The sequence below is a fragment of the Schistocerca americana genome, chromosome 11 (assembly GCF_021461395.2).
Source record: "Schistocerca americana isolate TAMUIC-IGC-003095 chromosome 11, iqSchAmer2.1, whole genome shotgun sequence".
Classification (NCBI taxonomy): Eukaryota; Metazoa; Arthropoda; class Insecta; order Orthoptera; family Acrididae; genus Schistocerca; species Schistocerca americana.
Window position 1 is genome coordinate 31,627,807 of NC_060129.1, and position 24,260 is coordinate 31,652,066.

At 41.5% G+C, this 24,260-nt stretch overlaps 1 protein-coding gene across 1 annotated transcript in view; it reads right to left on the reverse strand.

Annotated features, from left to right (window-relative positions):
* Window positions 1-17,869: 17,869 nt before the first annotated feature.
* LOC124553202 overlaps window positions 17,870-24,260 on the reverse strand; it is a 54,035-nt gene continuing 47,644 nt past the window's right edge. The window contains exon 4 of the mRNA XM_047127095.1: window positions 17,870-17,928. Coding sequence (XP_046983051.1) covers window positions 17,870-17,928 — 59 coding nt within the window. The remainder of the gene's footprint in view (window positions 17,929-24,260) is intronic.

Consider the following 24,260-nt stretch of genomic DNA (forward strand, 5'->3'; position numbering starts at 1 on the left):
GCTACACTTCTACTAGACAGTCACATACACTAAACAGCCAAAGAAACTGGTGCACTTACCTAATATTGTGTAGGGCCCTGCCGAGCACGCAGAAGTGCCGCAGCACGACGAGGCATGGACTAGACAAATGTCTGAAATAGTGTTGCAGGGAACAGACAACACGAATCCTGCAGGGCTGTCCATAAATCCATAAGAGTACGAAGGCCTGGGGATCTCTTCTGAACAGCACGTTGCAAGGTATCTCATATATGCTCAATAACGTTCATTTCTGGCGCATTTGGTGCCCAGTGGAAGTGTTTAAACACAAAAGACTCTTCCGGGAGCTACTCAGCAGTAATTCTGGACGTGTGGGGTGTCGCATTGTACTGCTGGAATTGCAGAAGTGCGTCGAAATGCACAATAGATGCAGGTGATCAGACACGATGCTTGCATACGTGTCACCTGTCAGAGTCGTACCTAGACATATCAGGGGTCCCATATCACACAAACTGCACACACCCCACACCATTACAGAGCCTCCACCAGCTTGAACAATCCATGAATTCAGTATATTGTCTCCATATCCGTACACATCCATCCGCTCAATACAATTTGAAACGAGATTCGTGCGACCAGGCAACATGTTTCCAGTCATGAGCAGTCCAATGTCGGTGTTCACAAGCCCAGGCGAGGCGTAAAGCCTTGTATTGTGCACTCATCAAGGGTACACAAGTGCTCCCACACTTGCAGGATCTTTTTCTAGCTGCAGCGAAGTTGGAGATTTGACGTTTTACCAGGTTCTGATATTCTCGGTGCAGACATACTGACATGATACTGAAACAATACATCGAGGCCGTGTGGGGTAGCCACTTGGTTTGGGCGCCTTGCCACGGTTCACATGGCTCTCCCCGTCGGTGGTTCGAGTCCTCCCTTGGATATGGGTGTGAGTGTGTTGTGCTTAGCGTAAGTCAGTTTAAGTTAGATTGAGTATTGTGCAAGCCTAGTCACGGATGAGTTCAGCAGTTTGGTCCCAAAGGAACTCACCATAAATGTGCCAATACACTGATGAGCCAAAACATTATGAGCACCTGCTTAACAGCTTGTTTGTCCGTTTGTGGAACGAAATGAATCACTTATTCTGCGTATCAGGGATCCGGCCGTTTGTTGGTAGGTTTGTGGAGGTAGGCCGATGTGGCATCATATGTCCACGCACAGGTCACGCCATTCGCGTAAAAAGTGGGACGCCCATCTGCGTATGAGGTGATGGCGGCATATAGCGGCCGAGATGGGTTTCATAGGATCCACATCAGGCGAATTTGGTCTCCGAGACATCAACGTGAGTTCGCCATAATGCTCCTCAAACCTCTGTACCATGATCATGGCTCGAAGACAGGGACAATTAGTATTGCTGAAAGATGACATCGCCATCAGGGAGGACATCAAGCATGAACGGATGCAGGTGTATCGCAGGTGTCAGCGTGTCTTCAATTACTACTTCAGGTCGCCTGTAAGTGCAGGAGAATGTCTGCCGTAGCGTAATACTGTTCCCACCAGCCTACGTCCCTGGTGCGCTGCACGTTTCGAGCCGCCTCGATGGCGGCGTTTTTGGTGACTAACAGCGTCCTGGTGTAGCAAAAATGTGATTTACCCGAAGAGCAGACATGTTGCCACTGATCGACGGTCTAATCCCGATGCTCACATGCCAACAGCAATCGTAATTGACAATGTCGTTGAGTCAACATATTAACATGTTGCACAGCTCCACGTTCGGCAGTGTACAATCAATAGTGTGCTATGAAACGCTTGTGCATGCATCAGCATTGTCCTCTATCGGCAGAGATGCCACACGTCAGCATCCATCCTGCTTTACAGAGCAGACAAGCCTCCGAACCCCAAACTGTGTGAAGAGTCGTCGATGTCAATCAATTTGGCGCCTGATGGCCATTTCACTGTCCTTCTACCTGTTTCCGTAGATTCTCACAACAGTCGCACATGATCACTCGAGTAGCTTCGCCGTTTTCGAGACACTCGTCCACAGGCACTGGGTAATAATAATCTGCCCTTTCTCAAAGTCGCTTATCTAAACGGATTCCCGCATTTGCAGTCCACATGTTCGTTAGGGTAATCGCTCGTCCGTGTCTGGTGGGCTTACACACATTATGTGATCAAAAGTATCCGAACACCCCGCCCAAAACTTACGTTTTTCATATTAGGTGCACTGTGCTGTCCGCACTGCCAGGTATTCCATATCAGCGACCTCAGTAAGCATTAGACATAGCGAGAGAGCAGAATGGGGCGCTCCGCAGAACTTAGTCTTCGAATGCGGTTAGGTGACTGGGTATCACTTGTGTCATACGTAAGGCCTTCCTGACAGAATTGTCACGCTGCGAATGGGGAAACGTTGCCTGTGGTGGGGGAAGTGCAGGGTAGTCTATCAATCTGTGATCTTATACGGCCAGTTACCTTGTTGGTGGTTAAGGGGTTAGCCGTACCCTTACTCCTGGGCTGTGATTTCATTCAGCATACCGGGTTGGTATTCGACTACGCTAGTCGCACGTTAAGCTTTAAGTTCAGACCGGAGGAAAAGATAGCACTGTGTGCATGTGATCATTCTAACTTGGTCAGTATGGTGGGCAGACAAGACAACAGGTTTGAGGTTAGTCACCTTCCTGATGATCACGCGGCTCAGTTAATAGAATTGTTAGATGAGTTTCCTGACGTGCTTTCTGAGAAATTTGGTGTAACTAGCCTTATTGAATATCACATTCATTTGTATGATGGGCTACCGGTTCGACAGTCACCGTATAGACTTTCCCCTCCAAAAATGAGAATCTTAAAGGAAAAATTGAACACTATGTGGCAGGATGGCGTTATCAGACCGTCAACCTCGTCTTACACTTCACCAATATTTCCTGTTCCTAAAGTCGGCGGTAAGGATTATAGACCTGTAGTTGATTATCGATTATTGAATAAGAAGGTTATCTTGGAATCCGTTCCCTTGCCTGATATTCATAATTGTTTTATGTGGTCTTCATGGGCAAGATGGTTCACTGTTCTTAATCAAGCTTATCATCAGATTCCCCTTAGGAATCAAAACATGTTACCGCATTCTGCACCGACTAGAATCTCTTTGAATTTAACAGAGTTCCCTTGGTTTGGCTTCCAGGGGCCGCAGTATTGTTGCACTGGTTGGACTGTGTTTTGGGAGATTTAAAATTTAAGTGTATGTACAACTATCTGGATGATGTTGTGGTGTATAGCCAAACCTTCGAAGAAAACCTGTCCCATCTTGAGCAGGTGCTGTGTAGATTTCGTTCCGTTGGATTGACCGTTAAGCCAGCCAAGATTACTCTTGCTAGACACGAAGTTTCGTTTTTAGGCCGTCTTGTCTCAGGCGACAGAGTTACAATTGATCAAGAGTGGACCAGTCGGATTAAGAAATTTCCGCCCCCAAGGACAAAGAAGCAGTTTTATAGGCATGGCGAACTATTTTCACAGGTTCGTCCCTAATTTCGCACAATTGGGTGACCCTCTCAATGACTTGTGAAAGAAAGGCCAAGAGTTTACCTTGGCAGACAGCCAACAAAGTGCTTTCGATGCTATTAAGACCGCAATTGCGAACCCTCCCGTTTTGGCAGTTCCCGGTTTCCAGAAAAGTTTTGTATTCCAAACCGATGCTTCCAGTGCCGGGATAGCAGCCCTCTTTCTTCAAGAGGATCAGGGCGTGAAGCACCCCCTTTCCTTTGCTTTAAGGAAGCTCACCGCTAGTTAAGCTATTCTGTTTATGTGTGTGAGGCTCTTGCAGTGCTCTTCACCTTGGAGAAATTTCGATTTTATTTTGAACATAGGGAGTTCGTCCTTGAAACCGACAATGGTACAAATGGTTCAAATGGCTCTGAGCACTATGGGACTCAACTGCTGTGGTCATCAGTCCCCTAGAACTTAGAACTAATTAAACCTAACTAACCTAAGGACATCACACACATCCATGACCGAGACAGGATTCGAACCTGCGACCGTAGCAGCAGCGCGGCTCCAGACTGGAGCGCCTAGAACCGCACGACCACCGCGGCCGGCTAACTGACAATGGAGCATTGAATTAAGACCTAGCTTCACCTCGAAAAACCGGAAGGATTGCTAAGTGGGCAGTCCATTTTGCACCTTTTTTCCTTAAGGTGCGTGATATTAAAGGCTCCAACAATCAGGCAGCTGACGCCCTAGGCAAGATGTTTAGTGAAGACCCCAAATCTCAGCAAGGGGGAGAGGATGACTTCAGTAGTCAAGTGGTGAATAGTGTCCTCACAGAGATCCCTCAATTATTCATTGACCTTAAAACCAAGCAGAATGAGGATCCACATATGGATCCAATCAAGTGGAAGGTCACTGCTGGCAAAGGCCTGCCCAGTTACTCTTTAAGAGGTTGGTGAGCCCAGAGATGTTAGGGTTTGCTCACCACTTGATTTAGTTTCACTTCTCTTTCAGTATTTCCATAATTCTGTACTAGGAGTGCACCTTGACCTCTATAAAACTTTGACCAAGATGGGGCCCATGTGACGTGGCGTTCTCTGTACCATGATGTGCAGCAGTCAGTGTGACGACTGTAGAAGGAGCAAGGCCAGTTCTCCCGCTCCTCTGGGTCTACTTTAGTCTCAAAGAGAACAGCGACCGATGGATAAGATGTTTATCGACTTTGTAGGACCTATGCCTAGAACTAAGGGAGGGTATCGTTCCATCTTCGTACCTGTGGATGACTTTTTGCGTTTTGTATGGTTGCTGCCCAGTACTGGAATCACTGCGAGTATAACCACACGTCATCTGACCTGTATTTTTTCATGGTTTGGCCCCCAAAAGAACTCGTTACCAATAACTTACCTGCCTTTTTGTCAAGAGAGTTTAAATAGTTTTGCTTCTCTAGTGGAATCGGGCATATTACGACTACCCCTTACTATCCACAAGCATCCTTGGCAGAAAAGGTTAACTGTAACCTAAGGGCAGCGCTTGTAATTTACCACGCCAAATCCCCCAGTAGGTGGGATATTACACTCCTATGGTTAAATACTGCGTTCACCATGGCCCAATGTGAAACTTCTAGGGCACTTTCAGCTGAGTTAATGTTGGAATATCCAGTCAGTTTGCTGCTCTCCAATCTTTGGCAGATCAATGACTTGTTGCCGTTTTCCATTATTCCAGATACACTTAGGGAAAATTTGTAACATGCTCGAAACAATACACAGTTAGCCCATCGTCGGCAAGCCCACCGTTATAACCAGAGCAGAAGGGTTTCGCAGGCTAAGACCGGGGATAAGGTGTTTATTAAGAACATCACCGGCTGGTCGGAATGCTCGTGGTATGAGAACTTGTAAGTTTGTGCAGCGTAACCAGGGTCTTAGGGCCTGTTAATTTGTTAGTTAAGGAGCTTGCAATGGGCAAGAGATTCAGAGTGCACCTTAGTCAAATCAAGCCTGTTAGATAAGTGTATTTCCCTTCTTTCAGTGGTGGTAAGACAAAAGGGGAGTGGGGGCTGGTCAGGTTTGAGCGGGGCAGGTTGAGGCGTGGTGCGCCTTTTCTGACACGCCAGCTCTTTAGCAGTACTATCGATTTCCCGGCTGTACTACGATCTTTAACCCTATTGTGATCTGGCAGAGAGTATTTGCGATTGACGAGATGGTCGTCGGACTCCCTACTAGGCGCTAGGACGTGCTTGAGGGGACGAAGGAGCCAAACACGCGGGCTCGGCCAGCAGCAGCGCGGCCGGTCTACCTCGCAGGATAGTTGGGAGTTTGTGGTGCACCTGCCTGATGTCAACTATGGGCGCTGCTCATCGCATTGCTTTGGTGCCAGTTTTCTTGGACAGACCATCTCAAATGGCGCTGTCCATCGAAGGTGTAAGTGGTTTTGGTCCCAGCAGAGGTTCAGGTCCTCCCATGGCATGGGTGTGTGTGCTTGTCCTTAGGATAATTTAGGTTAAGCAGTGTGTAAGCTTAGGGATTGATGACCTTAGCAGTTAAGTCCCATAAGATTTCACACATTTTTTGAACAAAAGCATTTGCACAAGATACTTAAATGCTACTAAAGTGGTATCACTGTTAAAATGTGATTGTGTTTCTGAAGGTGAAACTTTTTGACTACCAAACCAGACCATTACAAATTCCCTCCACCTACAGTACATTAAATGCTTTTGCTGAATATCAAGAATTCCACATATACACTAGAGAAATCACATCAGTGTCAAAACTTACATTTCTATCTTTTAGATGTTGATAGTGCTGCTAACAGAAGGCCATTGTCTGCCAGGTTGAAGAATTCTACATCTTGTTGCAAGATTGTTATGCCATGAAAAATTTTCTGAACTGTTTCATCACTGGAATTGTAGGTTAGATTTATTAAATGCTTACACACTCTATCATCCATGTTGAATTAGAGCTAGATGCTCCAGAAGTAGTGTGCTGTGCTTTGTCTCATAATCTTGTTCACCATGTGCCGCAACAACCTGTTCACCATGTGCTGCAGTAGTTTGTGCACTACAACTGCTGCTTGTGCCAAACCCATATGTCTCCTCTAAGCAAATTAATGGGCTAGTCCCATAGTTTACATTAAATTTTTCAAATCCTCATTCAGGAAAGAAATGAACGATAGCACAAAAGTGTTTCCAAGAATACTTCCACTTTTGGAAATCTGGGCAGGTATAATCAGGTATTGCAAAATTAACTAAAATTAACTATATATTGACAGTGTACAGTTACTGCACTTTTTAAAAAAACAACCTCTCATCTATAATCGATACAGATTCAGCACTGAAATCACTTTCTACCAATTCATATTGCATCATTACATGCTTTATAAAATCAAGAATCTTCCTGTGCAAGAATACAGGCACCTCTTCATTGTAAGATTTAACTGATGAATCTTACTTACAATATTTTTTAGTGAGGCTCGGGAGAAAACCAAAATCAAAACAACACTATCAATATTTTATCTGTAGATAGCAGAAGATGTGAATATTTCACTACCTTCTTCTTTGCTTCAGTACCATTCGTTGTGTTAATGCTGGCAAAGACACCTTTGTCCCCAACTGGTTTCACCCACCTATGACCTACTGGAACCTACTGGCTATTAAAATATTTTACTGCCTTCATGTTTTATTAAAAACCGCATTACTTCTCAAATTTCCATATTTTCTCTGAACTGCACCTCTGATCGTGACACTGCAATTTCTTCCCACAGTTTCCAAAGTGTACCCTTATCAGACACTGCTTTTAAATTTTCACTTTTACTTAGCCTTATTTCCAATACTGTTTCCTATGAAAAGAACATAGGTAGAGACGAAGGTAAGGAGAAGTAGTAGAAATGAGAACAGCGAGAAACTTAACATCAGGATTGATGCTCACGAAGTCAATGAAGTTAAGGAATACTGCTACATAGGCAGTAAAATAACCAATGACGGACAGAGCAAGGAGGACATCAAAGGCAGACTCGCTATGGCAAAAAAGGCATTTCTGGCCAAGAGAAATCTACTAATATCAAATAGCGGCCTTGAGGAAGAAATTTCTGAGGATGTACATCTGGAGTACAGCATTGTATGGTAGTGAAACATGGACTGTGGGAAAACCGGAACAGAAGAGAATCGAAGCATTTGAGATGTGGTGCTATAGACGAATGTTGAAAATTAGGTGGACTGATAAGGTAAGGAATGAGGAGGTTCTACGCAGAATCGGAGAGCAAAGGAATATGTGGAAAACACTGATAAAGAGAAGGGATAGAATGATAGGACATCTGCTAAGACATGAGGGAATGACTTCCATGGTACTAGAGGGAGCTGTAGAGAGCAAAAACTGTAGAGGAAGACAGAGATTGGAATACGTCAAGCAAATAATTGAGGACGTAGGTTGCAAGTGCTACTCTGAGGTGAAGAGATGAAGAGGTTAGCACAGGAAAGGAATTCGTGGCAGGCCGCATCAAAACAGTCAGTAGACTGATGACCAAAAAAAAAAAAAACCTTTAGAACAGGGGAATGTTACCTCAATTGCTTTTATCTCAGACTTGCAGAAATCAGGAATCCAGTAGGTAGGATTCATGACTGGGCTCCAATCCTTGAAAATCTTAAAAGCCTCACCAACTGAGATTGTGTTTTCCACCTGAACGAATAAAAAAACTGCCAATAGGTAACAAACATTTGCTTTCACTGTTAATAAAAATAAGGGATATTATACTTTGTGGTTTTATATTCTGCATCCAGCAAGCATACTGACCTATACTTTTCAGTAATTCCACTTGCCACCCAGTTTGGTAACAAAAGATAAAGGGCTTTACTTCTCCACCAAGTTCTGAATAAGGTCTGAAATAGATGTTGCCTGCAGATTCATTTTCCCACATATTGACTTAGTTCTGAAGAGCAGCCTGATCAGTCTTGGTTTTTCTTAACTTGTAAACTGATTTGTGTATATGGTTTTTAATTATTTTGTCTGTTGGATGAAAGACTCTTTTATGATCTGCTGTGGTGCTTACACTGAAGTCTGTGGTCACAACCTCTTACAGATGTAATTTAATCACTTTTAACAACAGTCATTATCTCATTTATTAACAAAGGATGTAAATCCCCAGTAACTTTGATACACTCTGTACTGTGTGTATGATGGCTGGGTGGAGAAGCAACCACATGATAACAAAGGAAGCTTATTGGCTTGCTTTGAGATGTCAAATCCTTCTTCAGTCTTTGATAAACCTGTAACACAATACAATTAGTTAGAAACAATATGGGTAAAAAAGCACTTACTATGTTTGTGGCTCCTCCAGTTCATAGTGCAGTTGTTAGCTGTTTATGTGATAACTGGTTAGAAGAGAACATGACAAATCATTAATCAGATTAAGTGGAACCAATGAGAAAGCAGCATTCAATAAACATTGTTGTGATGTGGAATGCATGTAATTACATGGCTGCATCATGGAACATGCTGAGTAGGATGTTTTCATATAAAAGAGAACATCCCATATAATTTAAACTGTGCTGTTACGTTCAAATCTAGTCATTAACTAAGTTGAGATTTTCTGATATTACCCCACAAAGTTTTTGAAATAATCATTGACCTATGCTACAGATTAGCCCATTACCACAGCCAGTGTTCCTCCAGTGGGTGACATTTGTTGCCTGCACAAATTCAAAACCCAGCTAACATTGCATCCTAACCTAGACCTAGGGTACATTTCAGATATGTTACAACAGGCAGTATTCCTCGCTTCACGTTCATTGGCTTTGTCAACCAACACTCAAACTATAACATTGGAATACAAAAGAGTATCCCAAGAAGCTCTGTCGTATTTAGAGAAACATACCATAAAAAAAATGATAACAAAATCCAGTAACTCCTGTTCGTACATTATAACAGGCAGATAAATAATCAGAATATCTTGGTACTGATGTCGAAAACAGAAGTATTCAATTAATATCTTCTGCTGAATCAAGTTATGAGATACACTGATTCTCATTGACTTTTGTATACTATAATCCTTTTGCTTATGACCACCAGAAATTGCTTACTGCAGTATGCAGAGGAAGAGCCACCAACTCTGGAAGTGCATTTAACCATTAGTAGTTTCTTTGCCTGAATGTAGGCAACAGATTATTAATAAAGTTCTTCAAGTAGGTGTAAGAAACCCTATGCTCAGCTTTTTTGTAGTCTCATTATGAGCACTCTCCAACTCAGTTGAATTATCAATGTAAACTCTAATACATTTAAGTGTAAATGTAACTGGACAGCCACTCTTTCTGTTGTCCATGATACGGATCCTTTTCCTCTTTGAATTTATGTGGTCAGCCTTAAAGTAAGACACACAACACTTACATAACATAATTTGACAATTAAATTTTTCTTTTTCCTCACAATGTCGGTAAAACCATTGCCCCAAAATAATTATAATAATAGACCCTAACGAGACTATCTAGGCATTTGTAAATGACTGGTTAGGGATATAATATCACATACAAACAGTGCTAATCTAAATGATGCAAAGATGGGTATCACCTCAACAAAAAATGTGTAGTTCAAATGTAGCTAACTGTCTCTTGCATATAAACTATTCACAAACCTATGCTCTATTCTTTTATAAAATTTTGGCGTTACAGAAGATGGCAATACTAACCATCAGTTTCAATTACAGACACCATTAACTTACAGACTCTATGCTCTCTGCCTGTATTCAAGATAGCGACCATGATATCATACTAAAGACGACAAATAGCATGAAAGGATCAACAACAATAACAACAACAAGAAACTTACATTACACCCATGCAAAAAGGTGGTTTTCGGCATGTACATTTTAAATAAAAAATAAACATGATCCACCTCCACAAAAAACGAAAAAACAGCCCTGACAATAACACAAATATTTTCACAGAGAAAATGAACCCAAGAAAACAAAAATTTAGGTATCACACAATTCACTTGATCTATATACCTAAACCAAAGCAAATAATACCAAAAATACACCACAAAAACAGGTATACATGGTATCAGACATTTGCCATAACCTTCAGACCTCAACTGACGCCTGTGATGCCAAATGTACACTACAAAATAACTCCATAAATTATCAGACACCTCAAGATAACATGCCTATGTCATTGTCAAAGACGACAGGTGGTATCGCTGTTTTCCATTGGACCAATATTTTTGAATACACAACCTACTCAGTCCATTGCCATCAATCACAAAATGTATCTAAAAAAATTGTGGCAAATAACAATTGTGTTGATACATACTGCGAAGGACTAGCTTGTAATTAATTTCGTTCCACACTATAGATAAAGAGCAGTGCAACCAATAGCACTTTAACACTGAAGTAAAATGACACTTTACTTGTAAAGATCCCCATACACCTTTAACTATGAGTATGCTTAAACAAATACCCAACTAAGCTGTAAAGGAACCTTAATATGGTCATAAGAAATTTTTCATTTTTGAGATCTTCCTGTAGCATCCATGAAGGTACAATATCAGGGTGAAGACACAGCCTAAATAAATACGCAACACATAGGCCTAATTCAGAGTTTCTGCTGTTTCCTCTGTGAAGGATCTCAGCTGGCTTAATAGCTTTCTGGGAGAATGTACAGAAAGCACATGTAGGACTTTATATAGAAAATCAATAAACAATAAGTAACCATGTCTACACATGAATCAGAGACCATATTTAACCATCAATTACACCTTACCATGAAAAACAAAGCTGTAGTGTGAATTGGTGTATTACCTAAAGAAATCATTTTGTCTAACTTCCCTATTACAGAAGAAGATTATACTGAAGTGTACTACATCAAATGGTATGCATGTTACAACTACATGAAATTATATGCAAGTTACACAAGTGTATTTCTGTTAATTAATCTGAGACAATTAAGAGCACATTTAGCGATGTATAACTTAATATAGTGTAGTCAAATGAGCAATGAAAAATTATACTGCATTGTAACAACTACCTTAAGAACATTTTGGCTTTTGGACTATTTACAATTTTAAGACATTGATGATATTAAAAAGTGCAGTTTTTACAGAATGTAATTAACTATTACTGTCATGACTGCATGAATCAATTTTAAGAATCAGTTCAAAGATGTAACTTTTGTAACCAAATAACAAGACATAATAAATATATGAATACTTTTCTTAGTTTCTATTGTATTCTACCAAGTAATATTGTCTACTGATGGTTTAACAACAGAATTTGATATTACAAACAAAGTGACCTGCAATAACATCCTCATTTTTCTCTCGGTACTTTGGGCCGAGTGTGCAATCTTGGTGGCTTATACCTTCCACTGAGCATAGAGATCCACAAAATCCGATTTACACACTCCCTTTCATTAGACTAAAGAAGCATCTTTGAGAACCTGCAACAGTAGAAATAATATATTTCTAACAAACTGCTCGGAAAATGAGACAAAACTACAGTTAATTACTGTATTATTGATAATGACAAACAGATAAGACAGATAAATTCTGTTTGCTCTTCTGGGTATAGCCAGTAGATTTTCTTTTGGTATTCAAGACCACATGGTACGAGAACTGGTGTACAACCTAAACTTTTGCGAAGACAATATTGGTTTGCAGGGGGACACAATTTGGCAATAATATAACAAAATATGACACTTATTTACTTAACTTTTAACTGCATCTGAATGTTTGCTGCTCCTCATGGAACAGAAAAACCCAATCATCTTCAGACGAGCCAGAAGTGCCTCAATCTCCTCTTCTGTGCCTCAATGACCGCGATATTGGCCGTGACCAACGACGCTGAAATCTTTCAGCATTGCTCCTGACAAACTCTCCAAAGTGAGCTCATACTGAAACATGAATTACGTTTCGCCAGCAAGCCATGCAAACCGCTAAAAGACGAACGACAGAATGGCGCCAGCTTGCAGAGTGTCTGTAAGGACCACAAAAGTCCATACACCGACTCTGCCGCTTCCGATATAGCATGTACAAGTCATTTTGACGTCACGTCTGACTCTATGAAAGTGCAAACATCGTCTCCCTGAATGCAGAAAGCGGCAAGAGGTAATGGCGGAGATTCCACACTCGGCCCACTGCACATAGTGTACGGAAGCGACGCGAGATGGCAGCAGCAGCTGGTGTCGGCTGACAGCCTGCACCCCGTAGCACAAACTGTCACCGGCAGATGGCAGCCGCGAGTTGCAGAACGGACTCTTCGCCACCTCCTGCAAGTTTCTGGCCTGAATTTTTCGTTACACCTTTTTACCTGGACAGTGATATTATTTCCTTGATGGTAAAAAAAATTAACGAAACACTGTTGCAAGTAATGAAAGAACGACTCAGCCACTACACACACACACACACACACACACACACACACAGAGCATGGTTTTGTATTATAAGTCATGAAAAGAAATAACTATTGTTGTATTTCAAGCATTTCCTCCCGCTTCCCTATCACTCCCCCCCCCCCCCCCCTTCTTTTTCCTCCTCGCCAACCTCCAGTCCATCGTCGCTCACCACCTCCTGTGGTCTTTTTTATTCTTTGTGTTTCGTTGTTTCCAGTGGTTATGTTTTTTAAGTGGTTTTAAGTGGTTACAACGAATTTGCCAGCTGTGTTTTCTTAACTTTATGTCGAGTTTTTAATTGTACCCCAATGTCCCCATATTAGTGTATCTTTTTACTCCTATGATCTCCATTTCTCCATTTACTGTATTTTATGTCCCCCTTTTCCCCCTGTTTTTTATGAAAGAGTTCCCCTTGTATTTTTGTTAAAGCCATTTGGCTGGAGAGCGGTGGACTGTGCCACTGCCAGTCCTCCCCTGCCCATTTGCGGCAGGGGGATGAAATTACAATAAAGGAAATAAATATATATTTCAATCAGATAATGTTATTCTTAAACTGTTTTCTGCCTTTATTTTAACATGGTCCATGTGTGTGTCATTTACAAAGAAACTGGGACGTTCCAGTATCCAATAGCGCGAAATGCATCTTACGCTGGTTACAATACACGGTGATTTCCTTCTATTATGTGTGAGATAATGTGAAAATTTTACTACTTGTTAAGAAAAACGTAGCGATAGAAACCTACATACACCACAGCCTGTAAATCACACTAATAGAGTTATTGTGATAGAGATAGATACAGCAAAAGTTAGCAGAAAGGATGACGTAATTATTCTGGAGATCGTAAGTTTAATTACTTGATCAAAATGTAATTCGCTAGGACACAAATAACTCACCAGAAAACGCATCGATGTTGTCGCCGGAAATAGTTTAATTTCAAATGCTCATGTAACTAATTTTTTCAGCCACCAAAGCAAAAAGAGAGATTTAGTCAATCTGACTCCTTTGTCTGCCTGTGTTATCAGAACTGTCAAATATGTAGCATAATACTGCTGTTAATGAAATGAAATGTTTGTAAATAAGATATAGGCCTAATTTTATGCACATTCAGTGCAGCTACAGATATCGAGAAAAGTCGGAATGAGGAAAAAATGGCCAATCTAATGTTTGTTATCCAGTCACAAAAATTATTCCTAAATACTTTACTGTTGGCCATTTTCCCCTTTTTCTGTTATTGTCGCTGTGGCTATAGCTAATTTTTTTGATATAATTATTGAGAAGTACATTACACGCTACTTTAACTATGCACTGAAGAATTCTGCCACCTGAGTGATGAAATGACAACAACAACAAAAAAAAACTTTCTTAGGAAGAAGTCTTCTCCTTTAACTACGTTAACAGCTAATCTTATACTTAAATTTCTCTGGGATGAGCATCTCATGAAGCTGAGTTGATGTTTTCCAGACACCAAGTCTTTAACAAGCAAGTAATTAAAAATAACAACATTAATAACCTCATTATTAGGACAATACAATCTACCTCTGTCCACCTTTCTTAAAAGTTCATAACCTTCACCATTTTCTATTACTGACAATGTTTTATCTAAAACTAATTATGTTTCACACGTCTCACATCTCAGCTTCTTAAGAATCGGCCTGGCACAGTACCCTAACTAGTATGAAAAAAACAGGTAACTGCTCCTGAAGAGACTGAATCCATTCCTCAGTGAAATCCATTAAACTGCCGACGTTTGGCGGTGGAGGTGATGGTAGGGTGACATCATCTGCACTTTCAAAAGAATCCAAATCTATGCCAACTTCTCCGAGAGAAGATGATGAATATTTCAAGGATAGCAGGGTCTGAATTCTTAGCTTGGATTCAGTTTCAAATTTTTCCAGTTATTTCTGACGTATTTTATTATGTGATGACAATCTAAAACATGAAGGAGTATTTCGTCACAAGAGTGTTTGTAAGCAATTGACAGTTGTGGTTGGAATGCTAGGAATGACAGAGCTTGTCCGTTAATTGAATTGTTGTCATTAATAACACAGACAACCTTAAAACCAACTGCAAGTTGTCTGGAAGATACTTACTTGGTTAGAGGGGAGAGTTCTTCACCATTTACGTTTCTCACTGGAAGGATGTAAACTACAGCTTTGTATGAAGAAAGCAAACTTTGTATCATAAAAACCTGAGCACTAGTCGCTGCATTTTTAGTACTGAAAGTAGCGTCCAGGCAAATGCCAGGATGGTTCCTTTCAAAGGGCACAGCCGACTTCCTTCACCTCCTTCCCCAATCCGATGAGACCGATGACCTCGCTGTCTGGTCTCCTTCCCCAAAACAACCCAACCAACGCAATGAAAGTAGCACACAAAATGTTACCTCCCATAAAGTCCAAATAACACTTCAAATTAATTTCATCAAATGGTTCAAATGGCTCTGAGCACTATGGGCCTTAACGTCTGAGGTCATCAGTCCCCTAGACTTAGAACGACTTAAACCTAACTAACCTAAGGACATCGCACACATCCACGCCCGAGGCAGGATTCGAACCTGCGGCCGTAGCAACAGCGCAGTTCCGGACTGAAGCGCCTAGAACCACTCGGCCACAGTGGCTGGCTGAATTTCATCGATCATTAGTGAAACAACATCATATGATTCACACAGAAACTGGACCTTCTGTTTTGTATACAACAGAAAATTGCCACCTAGCTGCTCAGCTGCTGGAAGTGTTTGAAAATGTGGACATTACTCATGCAGTGTATTAGGATGGGGTAGCACAAGAAAGAGTGTGCTTATTATAAAGTCGAAGCAGTTGTGATATTGAAAACAGAATACAACAATATACAATCTGGCGAGTATCTGTAATGATTATCTTGGACACCCATTAAATTTACTTATTCATATAAAAATTAATTATACTATTTTCAGTCTCATCAAAAAAATTGGTTATATTTTCCAAATAACTAGTTATAAATAGCAAGTGTTCTGTTATTGAACTATCGTTGTTTTTTCTGGTGAAGTTTTCAGTCTCATCAAAAAAATTGGTTATATTTTCCAAATAACTAGTTATAAATAGCAAGTGTTCTGTTATTGAACTATCGTTTCTTCTGGTGAAGATTTCCAACTTATCAATAATGTCAGTTCAGTGATTTAAATTGTTTATAGTTAATGGGAACTTTCTTGTATGAAGTTTTGTGATTAAACTTTTACCAGGATATTTATGTATACTCGTCAGTGTTCACCACAACAGAACAGAAAAGTGTAGCAATATCTGTTGTTTCTATTAGAACAAATCTAATACCACTATCTGTCTAATACGCCAGTCTTTGGGCAGCTTCATCGCCTCTAAGCACTTAAGTAAGTCATTCAAGTCCACGAAACGTGTTTTTTGTCATACTGGGCATGTGTTGCTAGATTGGCTGCAACAGCTAGTTCTAAGTTTCTGTTTTCCAGACGCTCCTGTCTCTCATCTCCACTGGCTCTCGAAGAAGAAGCTAACGAAAGGCACTTTGGACAGTTATGCAGAATCGGTGATGTGGCTCCTGGTTTAAGGTGAGGTTTCGAAAGAGGCACAGAATATTTCTTACCTGTGGAGCTGTCGAAATATTCACCACGTCTCAGAATGAGGTCCTCAGTGAAGTGGAGCCTGAAGACCTTGAAATAGAAAAAGTTTTATCAGCTACATACGAAATGATGCCACTAAAGAAACACGGGATTAGCGTCGGTTACGTTCAGAACAAATATATCAATACTGACTCGGTATTTTAAACTACAAAGCTGTTGCTGCACATGTAAATCAGTCTGCCAGAGATTCAGTACTGTACACAGCCAACTTGCTCTGCTATAGAAAGGCTTCACGTCAACCGAAATCACGTTGTTGCCGAACAACTAGACTTTATGCCAACTTAAACAGACGACACGTTGCTCATGCGCTCTATATTAAAGCACACGTACTGCGAGGCAATCTCACTGAACGGTAAAGTCGTTGAACTTGCCTTTGTATTCTGTGTAAGATGGAAACTTCCGCGGTGTGTTGCAGTCAGCTATCCATTTCTGTTGGAGTTCTTTGCTTTTAGGAAACGAAAACACCGCCACCCGTAGCCCATTTTCATAATTTCCTCTTCCACGTGGCACGAAATACTTGTAAACCATTTCGAATAACGACATCGAAACTTCAGAATTGAAAACAGACGTATTTCTGTAGATCAAGTCTCACAATGAAACAGTATATTTTGAAATCAACGTAAACGGTAAATAAAGGTTTGTTTTACTGGGTAGGTTAGCCAATATAGAGACTATGTTCCGAATTGCTTGTACAGATAAATCTACAGAAATTAACCACACTATTATGCACTGCAGATTTTTCACCGCATATTACTCTATAACCTTCGTTTCTTTTTCTTGCAGTGCTTCATATGTTATATGAAATGAACAGCCTGCTCAATCGGTGGGCTTAGTTGCACTGTACGTACGGCCACCATTGGCTGTAGTAGTAATACACAAACTGCTTTATCACACATTTCCGACTGTATCACGATGGCCACCATCGCTCACGCGATGTACTGCCTCCAAAAATTGCAGTAATCGTAAGTATCATACAATATAACATGATAAGAGACGAGCTGCGACTAATGAAACACACATTGTAAAATGTTTGACTGAGCAAGAAGCATGCCCATGGAAAAGATTTAAGTATTAGAGTCACATATATCAGGCGTACAAATGAAAAGAGAGCAAGTAATGGACGCTACTGCGAAAACTTCAGATGGTTGAGATATTTTCCTGTAAAAGTAGAAAAAACAAAATTAAGTCCGCTACGGCCGGTAGTGACATCTAACGGCCCGTTACGCAACTAATGCCCTGTTGCAAGCTATTGCCACGAGATGGCAGCACAATAGGCCGCTTTACAATTGTGCGCGATCGTTACTCGACGAAAGTTTCGACGTAGAGCGCGACGTCGTCAGGTTCCAGACTCTCAGAACTCTGACCCCCCGTAATTCGCACAGCGTGGAACCGCGCCGCGGCCCCACCACTGCCGGCGCTCCACGCAGCGTCACAGCTGTGCAGGCTGCGTGGCTGAGCGGTCGGCGTCTCCGTCGCCCAGGCATCCATCTGCAACCAACCCACCAATGTTTAGGACTAAACACCGACAGAATTCTAACATGGAACACACACCTCGTCAACCCTCAACAGAAATCACTGCCATCGCCGGCAAATCCCTCCTCAGTCGCTGTCCCACAGAACGGAGCGGAGCTGATCCTGTCTGTGCCCTTGGCTGAGCTGCCAAAGCTGCGCCGCCTCCATCCCCTCCTACCGAAACCTACTTCTTTGCTAATGCATGTATTTATGGACCTTTTTAAGTTGTAAGGTATGTTTAATAAAAAAGAAGCGTTATTGATAAGTATTGCTTGAATGAGCTACATAAATGAAAAATTATGTATAATTCGTTCAAATAAAAAACAAAATGTATAATAAATTTCTTAAAACAATTGCAAGCGAAACAAAAACTATTTCTATTGTTGATGGAGCTACAACTGTATTTCGATATGATGTATTGTAAATAATTGGCCCTCATAAATTATAATTGGCCACGAATTATTAATCCATGCATATTATAAAATATATGTATGTATGTTCCACATCTCGTAAACCGCTGGACCAATTTCAACCAAACTCGGTACACGTATCACACACCTATTGTCTCGAAATAAGGAGGAAGACTCCTTTCTTTACCGTTCGTACACATCATTTGGAGTTCTCTTTAGTTAGGTAAACTATTCACGCATCAATTACTGCGGTCATCCCACACTTTTCTATTTAAATTTTACGTATATTGTCGCAGTTATTAAAAATTCACATGCAGATACTTTCAGGAAATTTAGGAATGTATATGCGGCTAAGGGAAGTTGTTTTATACATTTTAGTCCGTTTTAAAAACGTGTTAAATAAAGCATTCCCTTAATTTTTAAATTTTTCTGATAAATGGGAACTGGGTGAGCTGAATCACTCACGCCCCGCTTCTCTTCGTTGTTTGTCCGTTCCGTTGTGTTTCGCTCTGCGGAACCATGAATGCAGAAAGCTGCAGGAGGTAATCGCAGAGATTTCACACTCTGACAGCTCCACATAGTGTGCGGGCGCGATGCGAGGTAGCAGCGGCTCTTGGCCTCGGCTAACAGTCTGCACGACATAGTGAGAACTGCCACCGACAGATGACAGAATAGACTCTTTGCCACCTCCTGAAAGTTCCTGGCCACCTGGTACTCCACAGCAAAACGCGATCTCACCAGCAAAAATGGTCCTTTTTTTGGCTGGAGACTACAATTATTTGCTGAAAGTGAAACAAATCAAACGCTGTTGCTAGTAAAGGAAGAACAACTCAGCCATGACATACACACACACACACACACACACACTCACACACACAGATACCATGATTTTTTATTGTAAATTTTTGTTGTGAACAGGCAGAATACGGCCCAGCGGTCGACAACGTCTATATAAGACAACAAGCGTCTGGCGCAGGTGTTACATGGATTACTGCTGCTGCAATGGTTGGTTACCAAGATTTAAACGAGTTTGGACATCGTGTTACAGTCGGCACACGAGCGATAGATGGATGGGACGGAGCACCTCTGGGGTAGCGATGAAGTGGGGATTTTCCCGTACGAACATTTCAGGAGTGTACCGTGAATATCAGGAATCCGGTAAAACATCAAATCTCCGACGTCGCTGCGGCCGGGAAAACATGGCCCTGTGCGTCAGTGGGAGACTGTTCAAGCTGGTGGAGGCTCTGTAGTGGTGTGGGCTGTGTGCAGCTGGAGTGGTATGGGACCCCTGATTCGTCTAGATACGACTCTGACAGGTGACACGTACGTAAGTATCCTGTGTCATCACCTACATCCATTCATGTCCGTTGTGCATTCCGACGAACTTGGGCAATTCTAGCAGGACAATGCGACACCCCACACGTTCGGAATTGCTACAGAGTTTGTCGACGAACACTTTTCTGAGTTTAAACACTTCCGATGGCCGCCTAACTCCCCAGACGTGAACATAATTGAGCATATCTGGGATGACTTGCAACGTGCTGTTCAGAAGGATCTCCAGCCGCTCGTAATCTTACGGATTTATGGACAGCCCAGCAGGATTCATGGCGCCAGTTTCGTGCAGCATTATTTTAGACATTAATCGAGTCCATGCCACGTCGTGTTGCGGTACTTCTGCATGCTCGCTGGGCTCTGCACGATATTAGGAAGGTGTACCAGTTTCTGTGGCTTTTCAGTGTACTTGTGCAGTTGCAGTAACTGATGTTTACATTCCGTGCTGCCACCTCATGGTTCTCGGAAGAAGGACGAACACATGAGCTGTGGCAAGCGTGTATCGTACATTATACCACAGGTGGGAAAAAGTTCAGCTGCGTACGGACGCGGTAGCTCGCCACTGAAGAGGCTGTAACCACGTTGCCGAAGACGGTCTCAGAGCCTTCTGTTGGCGACGCCAAGCAACAGCTGTGTAGCCCTCGCTCGGAAGCAGTCGATCGGTTGCAGTCGTTTCTGTGGAACAGTAAATCAAGTTAGTGCACAGCAACATCTGCACATTTCTTGTTCTTTAATGGTGCTGATATAAGTGAACACAGATTTGCAATGCCTTAGCCGAGAATGTTTCATACCCGTTCTATTGATTCGTTGCGAATGCTATATACCCACAGCTGCTCCATTGTTCGCAATTTCTTATGTATTCGAATCGTGTGAACACTACCGGCGGTGCAGGACGGCAGTGCAATCGTATGAATAGTAAGGGACTTGTTGTTCTGCAACTGTGCACTTCGCCGTGCACCGCAAGTGTTTGATAGTGACTTTCTGCAACTTTGCAGAGTTCAGTCGTAGGACCTCTCCTAAAAGTAATGGATCCTGCTTTAAATCAGCTACAGGCCTTTTTAAATAATAACTTGCTTCCGTAGGTATATTGGTTTCACATTGTTCAACCATAACATCAGTAACAAGTTTATAGTTATCACTTTATGTGTCTGTGGCTTTTACTTGTGTTGTGGAATTCTCGGCAACCTTTGTATTCAGTTTGTTCATGCAGCACAATTTCTGAAATCACCTCCTTGGCACTCTTAATGGCGCTTAAGGAGGCAAGTGCATCTCGACAGTGTGTAGTCTCGAACTGAGGAGCCGAGAGAGTGGCAACAGCCAGGGTATCAACATTTTCCGTATGTAGTAATCGTTTTATAATTTCGGCAGTTACGTTATTTTTAAAACTCTCTGCCATTGTTTTTTTCGGTTGAAAGTCAGGTACTTTTATAGTAAGTAATCTGGTAAGTGGTATTACTTTACTACAGGTTATAAATCATTTCCCAATGATTTTATGAGTCGTTATCTCAATTGGTCATAATATCTCGTACACTTCGGTTAAATCAATTATTTCTTTTGCGTTTAACATTTCTGGTGCACTTGTGTGCCAACTAATAATCTTGTTGATGTCAGATCGCATTACCAATGCATTTTCCATAACCCGCAAAACCGTGGTTGCAATGGACGGGGGGGGGGGGGGGGGGGCACTTTAGGTTCACCAACAATAAAAAAAATTACTTAGCAACACCAACGCATTTTTCATAACGCTTACGTCAAGTGGTGGGGTACTTTACAGTCACCAGAATAGATTCTAAAACTGTGAAATTTTGTTCATTGTATTTTTCGTTCAGTTATGCAGATGTGTAAGAAGATTTCTGAATCTGAAAATAAGAATAAGAAATTTGTTGCGTAATGCACATTAACTACTATTAAGAGAAATTGCTAGATTACGTTTTACTGAAAAATTTAAAACGGTTTCGGAATTTGTAACAAGAAACCAACAAAAGTAATAAATATGATTTTTTCAAAATTTTAAAATATAAGGTGCCAGATTAGATTACGATATTTTCAAAAGGTGCCCATGGAATTGTGAGGGAAAAATCTTTCAGTCATATGAAATGTTGAATTCCAAAGTGTGGGGACATCGTGAATAAACTTCAAATCGGATTCCTACCTCAACTCATCATTAGCGGTAACACATTGTTTGACAGTTTGTCTTTTACTGCTGCTACTGAGTGAAGCAAATTAGACGTTTTTTCAACTGAGTCTTGTGGCACCAAATGCAACGTGTGTACATAGCAGCCCATATGGCGATTTCTACTAAAAACAATATCTACTGCTTTTAAGGTGTTGACGCCAGTGTCATTAATTACTGGCTGAATTCTACTGATTTCAGTATTCTACTGTTCACTGGTCTTCAATAACGTATTTGCTAATTATTCCACACTATGCGATTTAGTTATTAGGTTTGTGCATGTTTGTTGAGTTTTTGATTTTCATGTTGGTGTTCTGGTTGCTATGGTTTTTTTTATCGTTTGCCATTTTCATCTTCAAATGGTTGTAAATTAAAAGTAAATCATTAGCTGTAATTATTTACCACCTGAGAAAAGAAAGAAATTAAAATAAACTGCTTTAAATAATTAAATTTACTGAAAAACGAGTAAATATTTAGTCTGTGCCAATTCAGGCAATATAATCTGAAGAAGTAACAAGAAGTAATACAGTAATCAAACTGATGGCAAAATGTTTGATTAGTGCAAAACAATGATTTTAGTGGGCAAGGAAACAGAATGCAATACAGATTTATGCGTACCTATTTCGTTTGTGGCTTCACTTCCCAGAGTGTACGAAAGTTTTATTAGACCATCAAATTGAGTGTGAATGTATCGATGCTCCAATTATACTGTATTCTCATTCCATCAATGCGTCGATGTTTTATAGGGCTTAACAGCGATGTAAAAGCATTGATGTTTTCCTACTACACTTCGATGTTTATGTTTAAGATAGGTGGTTGACGATCATCCCTAGTTTCTGAGGGCTGCTACATGTTGGCGTACTGTCATGGATAACAAGCACTGACGAAGGTGAATGATGCCACAGTGTAACGGTGACGCCAGATGACACATGAAATAACTGTCATGATGAAGGTGTGCTTATCAGTAGGACTATGTGGCCCCGCAGAACCGCATGTAGCGACTAGAAGTCAGCAGTGTGGGTGAAGGGTGAAGGAGAAAATAAGGAGGATGGTGTGAGGTGCAGCACTGTGATGAAGGTTGGAAGCGGGGTATATCTCCAGACGAATTCCATTGTTGGGAGAGGGGGGAAAGGTGGCTAAAATTCTGGCTGGAGAGGGAGGGTAAGGCATGGAGCTGCATGAAAGATGTAACACGGGTCTAGTGGCGCAGCAGGATACGAGGATGGGTTATTAGTGGATGTAAAATCGTGTGCCGAGAATGGGTTTTGCGGTTGATGTATCACATCCAAAGGTGCTCTAGGAAGAGAAAAGGTGCGGGAAGTGAATGAGCTGGTAGCAATACAGAAGGTTGCGACAACCTTTCATGTGTGTATAACAGACAGTTAAGTGCTGCCAGTGATCAGCTTGATGTCAGGTGGTACAAGGCATCCATTCTGGACCTGAGAGTAAGTGAGTGAATTGGGAAGATTAGCTGGTATCTTAGTATACAGGGGTGTGTGAAGCATACAGATTCATTTATAAAAAGTTAAGAGCCTGACAAAACATTACAGCTGTTTTGTAGTGAAGAATGCTGCAGTGTTGTGCAGGAAACTGCTGTTCGAAAGCAAAGGGTGGTAGCAGATCTTCCTGAAGGTGGAAGGACAGCCGAAAGAACGATGGCTGCATCGAATTTAGAGGAAAGACAAATATCTGTAAGAGTCTGCTGGACCATGTAAAAGAAATAAACATTTCTCTCTATGTGCAGCGCTTAGCAATGAGCGTATGTATTCCCTTACATGAAACTCACAATGTGTGGACACGTGTAGTGTAGTTATTAGCGTGCCGTACCGCCAATGCACTATTTTTTTTTAAATTTTGCTTTCCTGCTCTCTTCACTTAATATTGTCTCCTTAAGTTTACTTTTTTCGTTATGTATTTACATAAGTGGTTTAAATTGGGTATCTTATTAAATTTTAATACCTATTTTAATTTATTAGCTTCATATTACACCTGATCTGTTTGAGGGGAATCACTAGAATGGTCCTGAGGAATTTTATCTCACGCCTGATGTAGCACTTTCTCCGATGGATGTTGGAAACCATTTAACAATTTCCGACCGCATTAATCTTCCCAAACAAGTAGTTGAAGACCACAAGGTGCCACATCTACACTCCTGGAAATGGAAAAAAGAACACATTGACACCGGTGTGTCAGACCCACCATACTTGCTCCGGACACTGCGAGAGGGCTGTACAAGCAATGATCACACGCACGGCACAGCGGACACACCAGGAACCGCGGTGTTGGCCGTCGAATGGCGCTAGCTGCGCAGCATTTGTGCACCGCCGCCGTCAGTGTCAGCCAGTTTGCCGTGGCATACGGAGCTCCATCGCAGTCTTTAACACTGGTAGCAT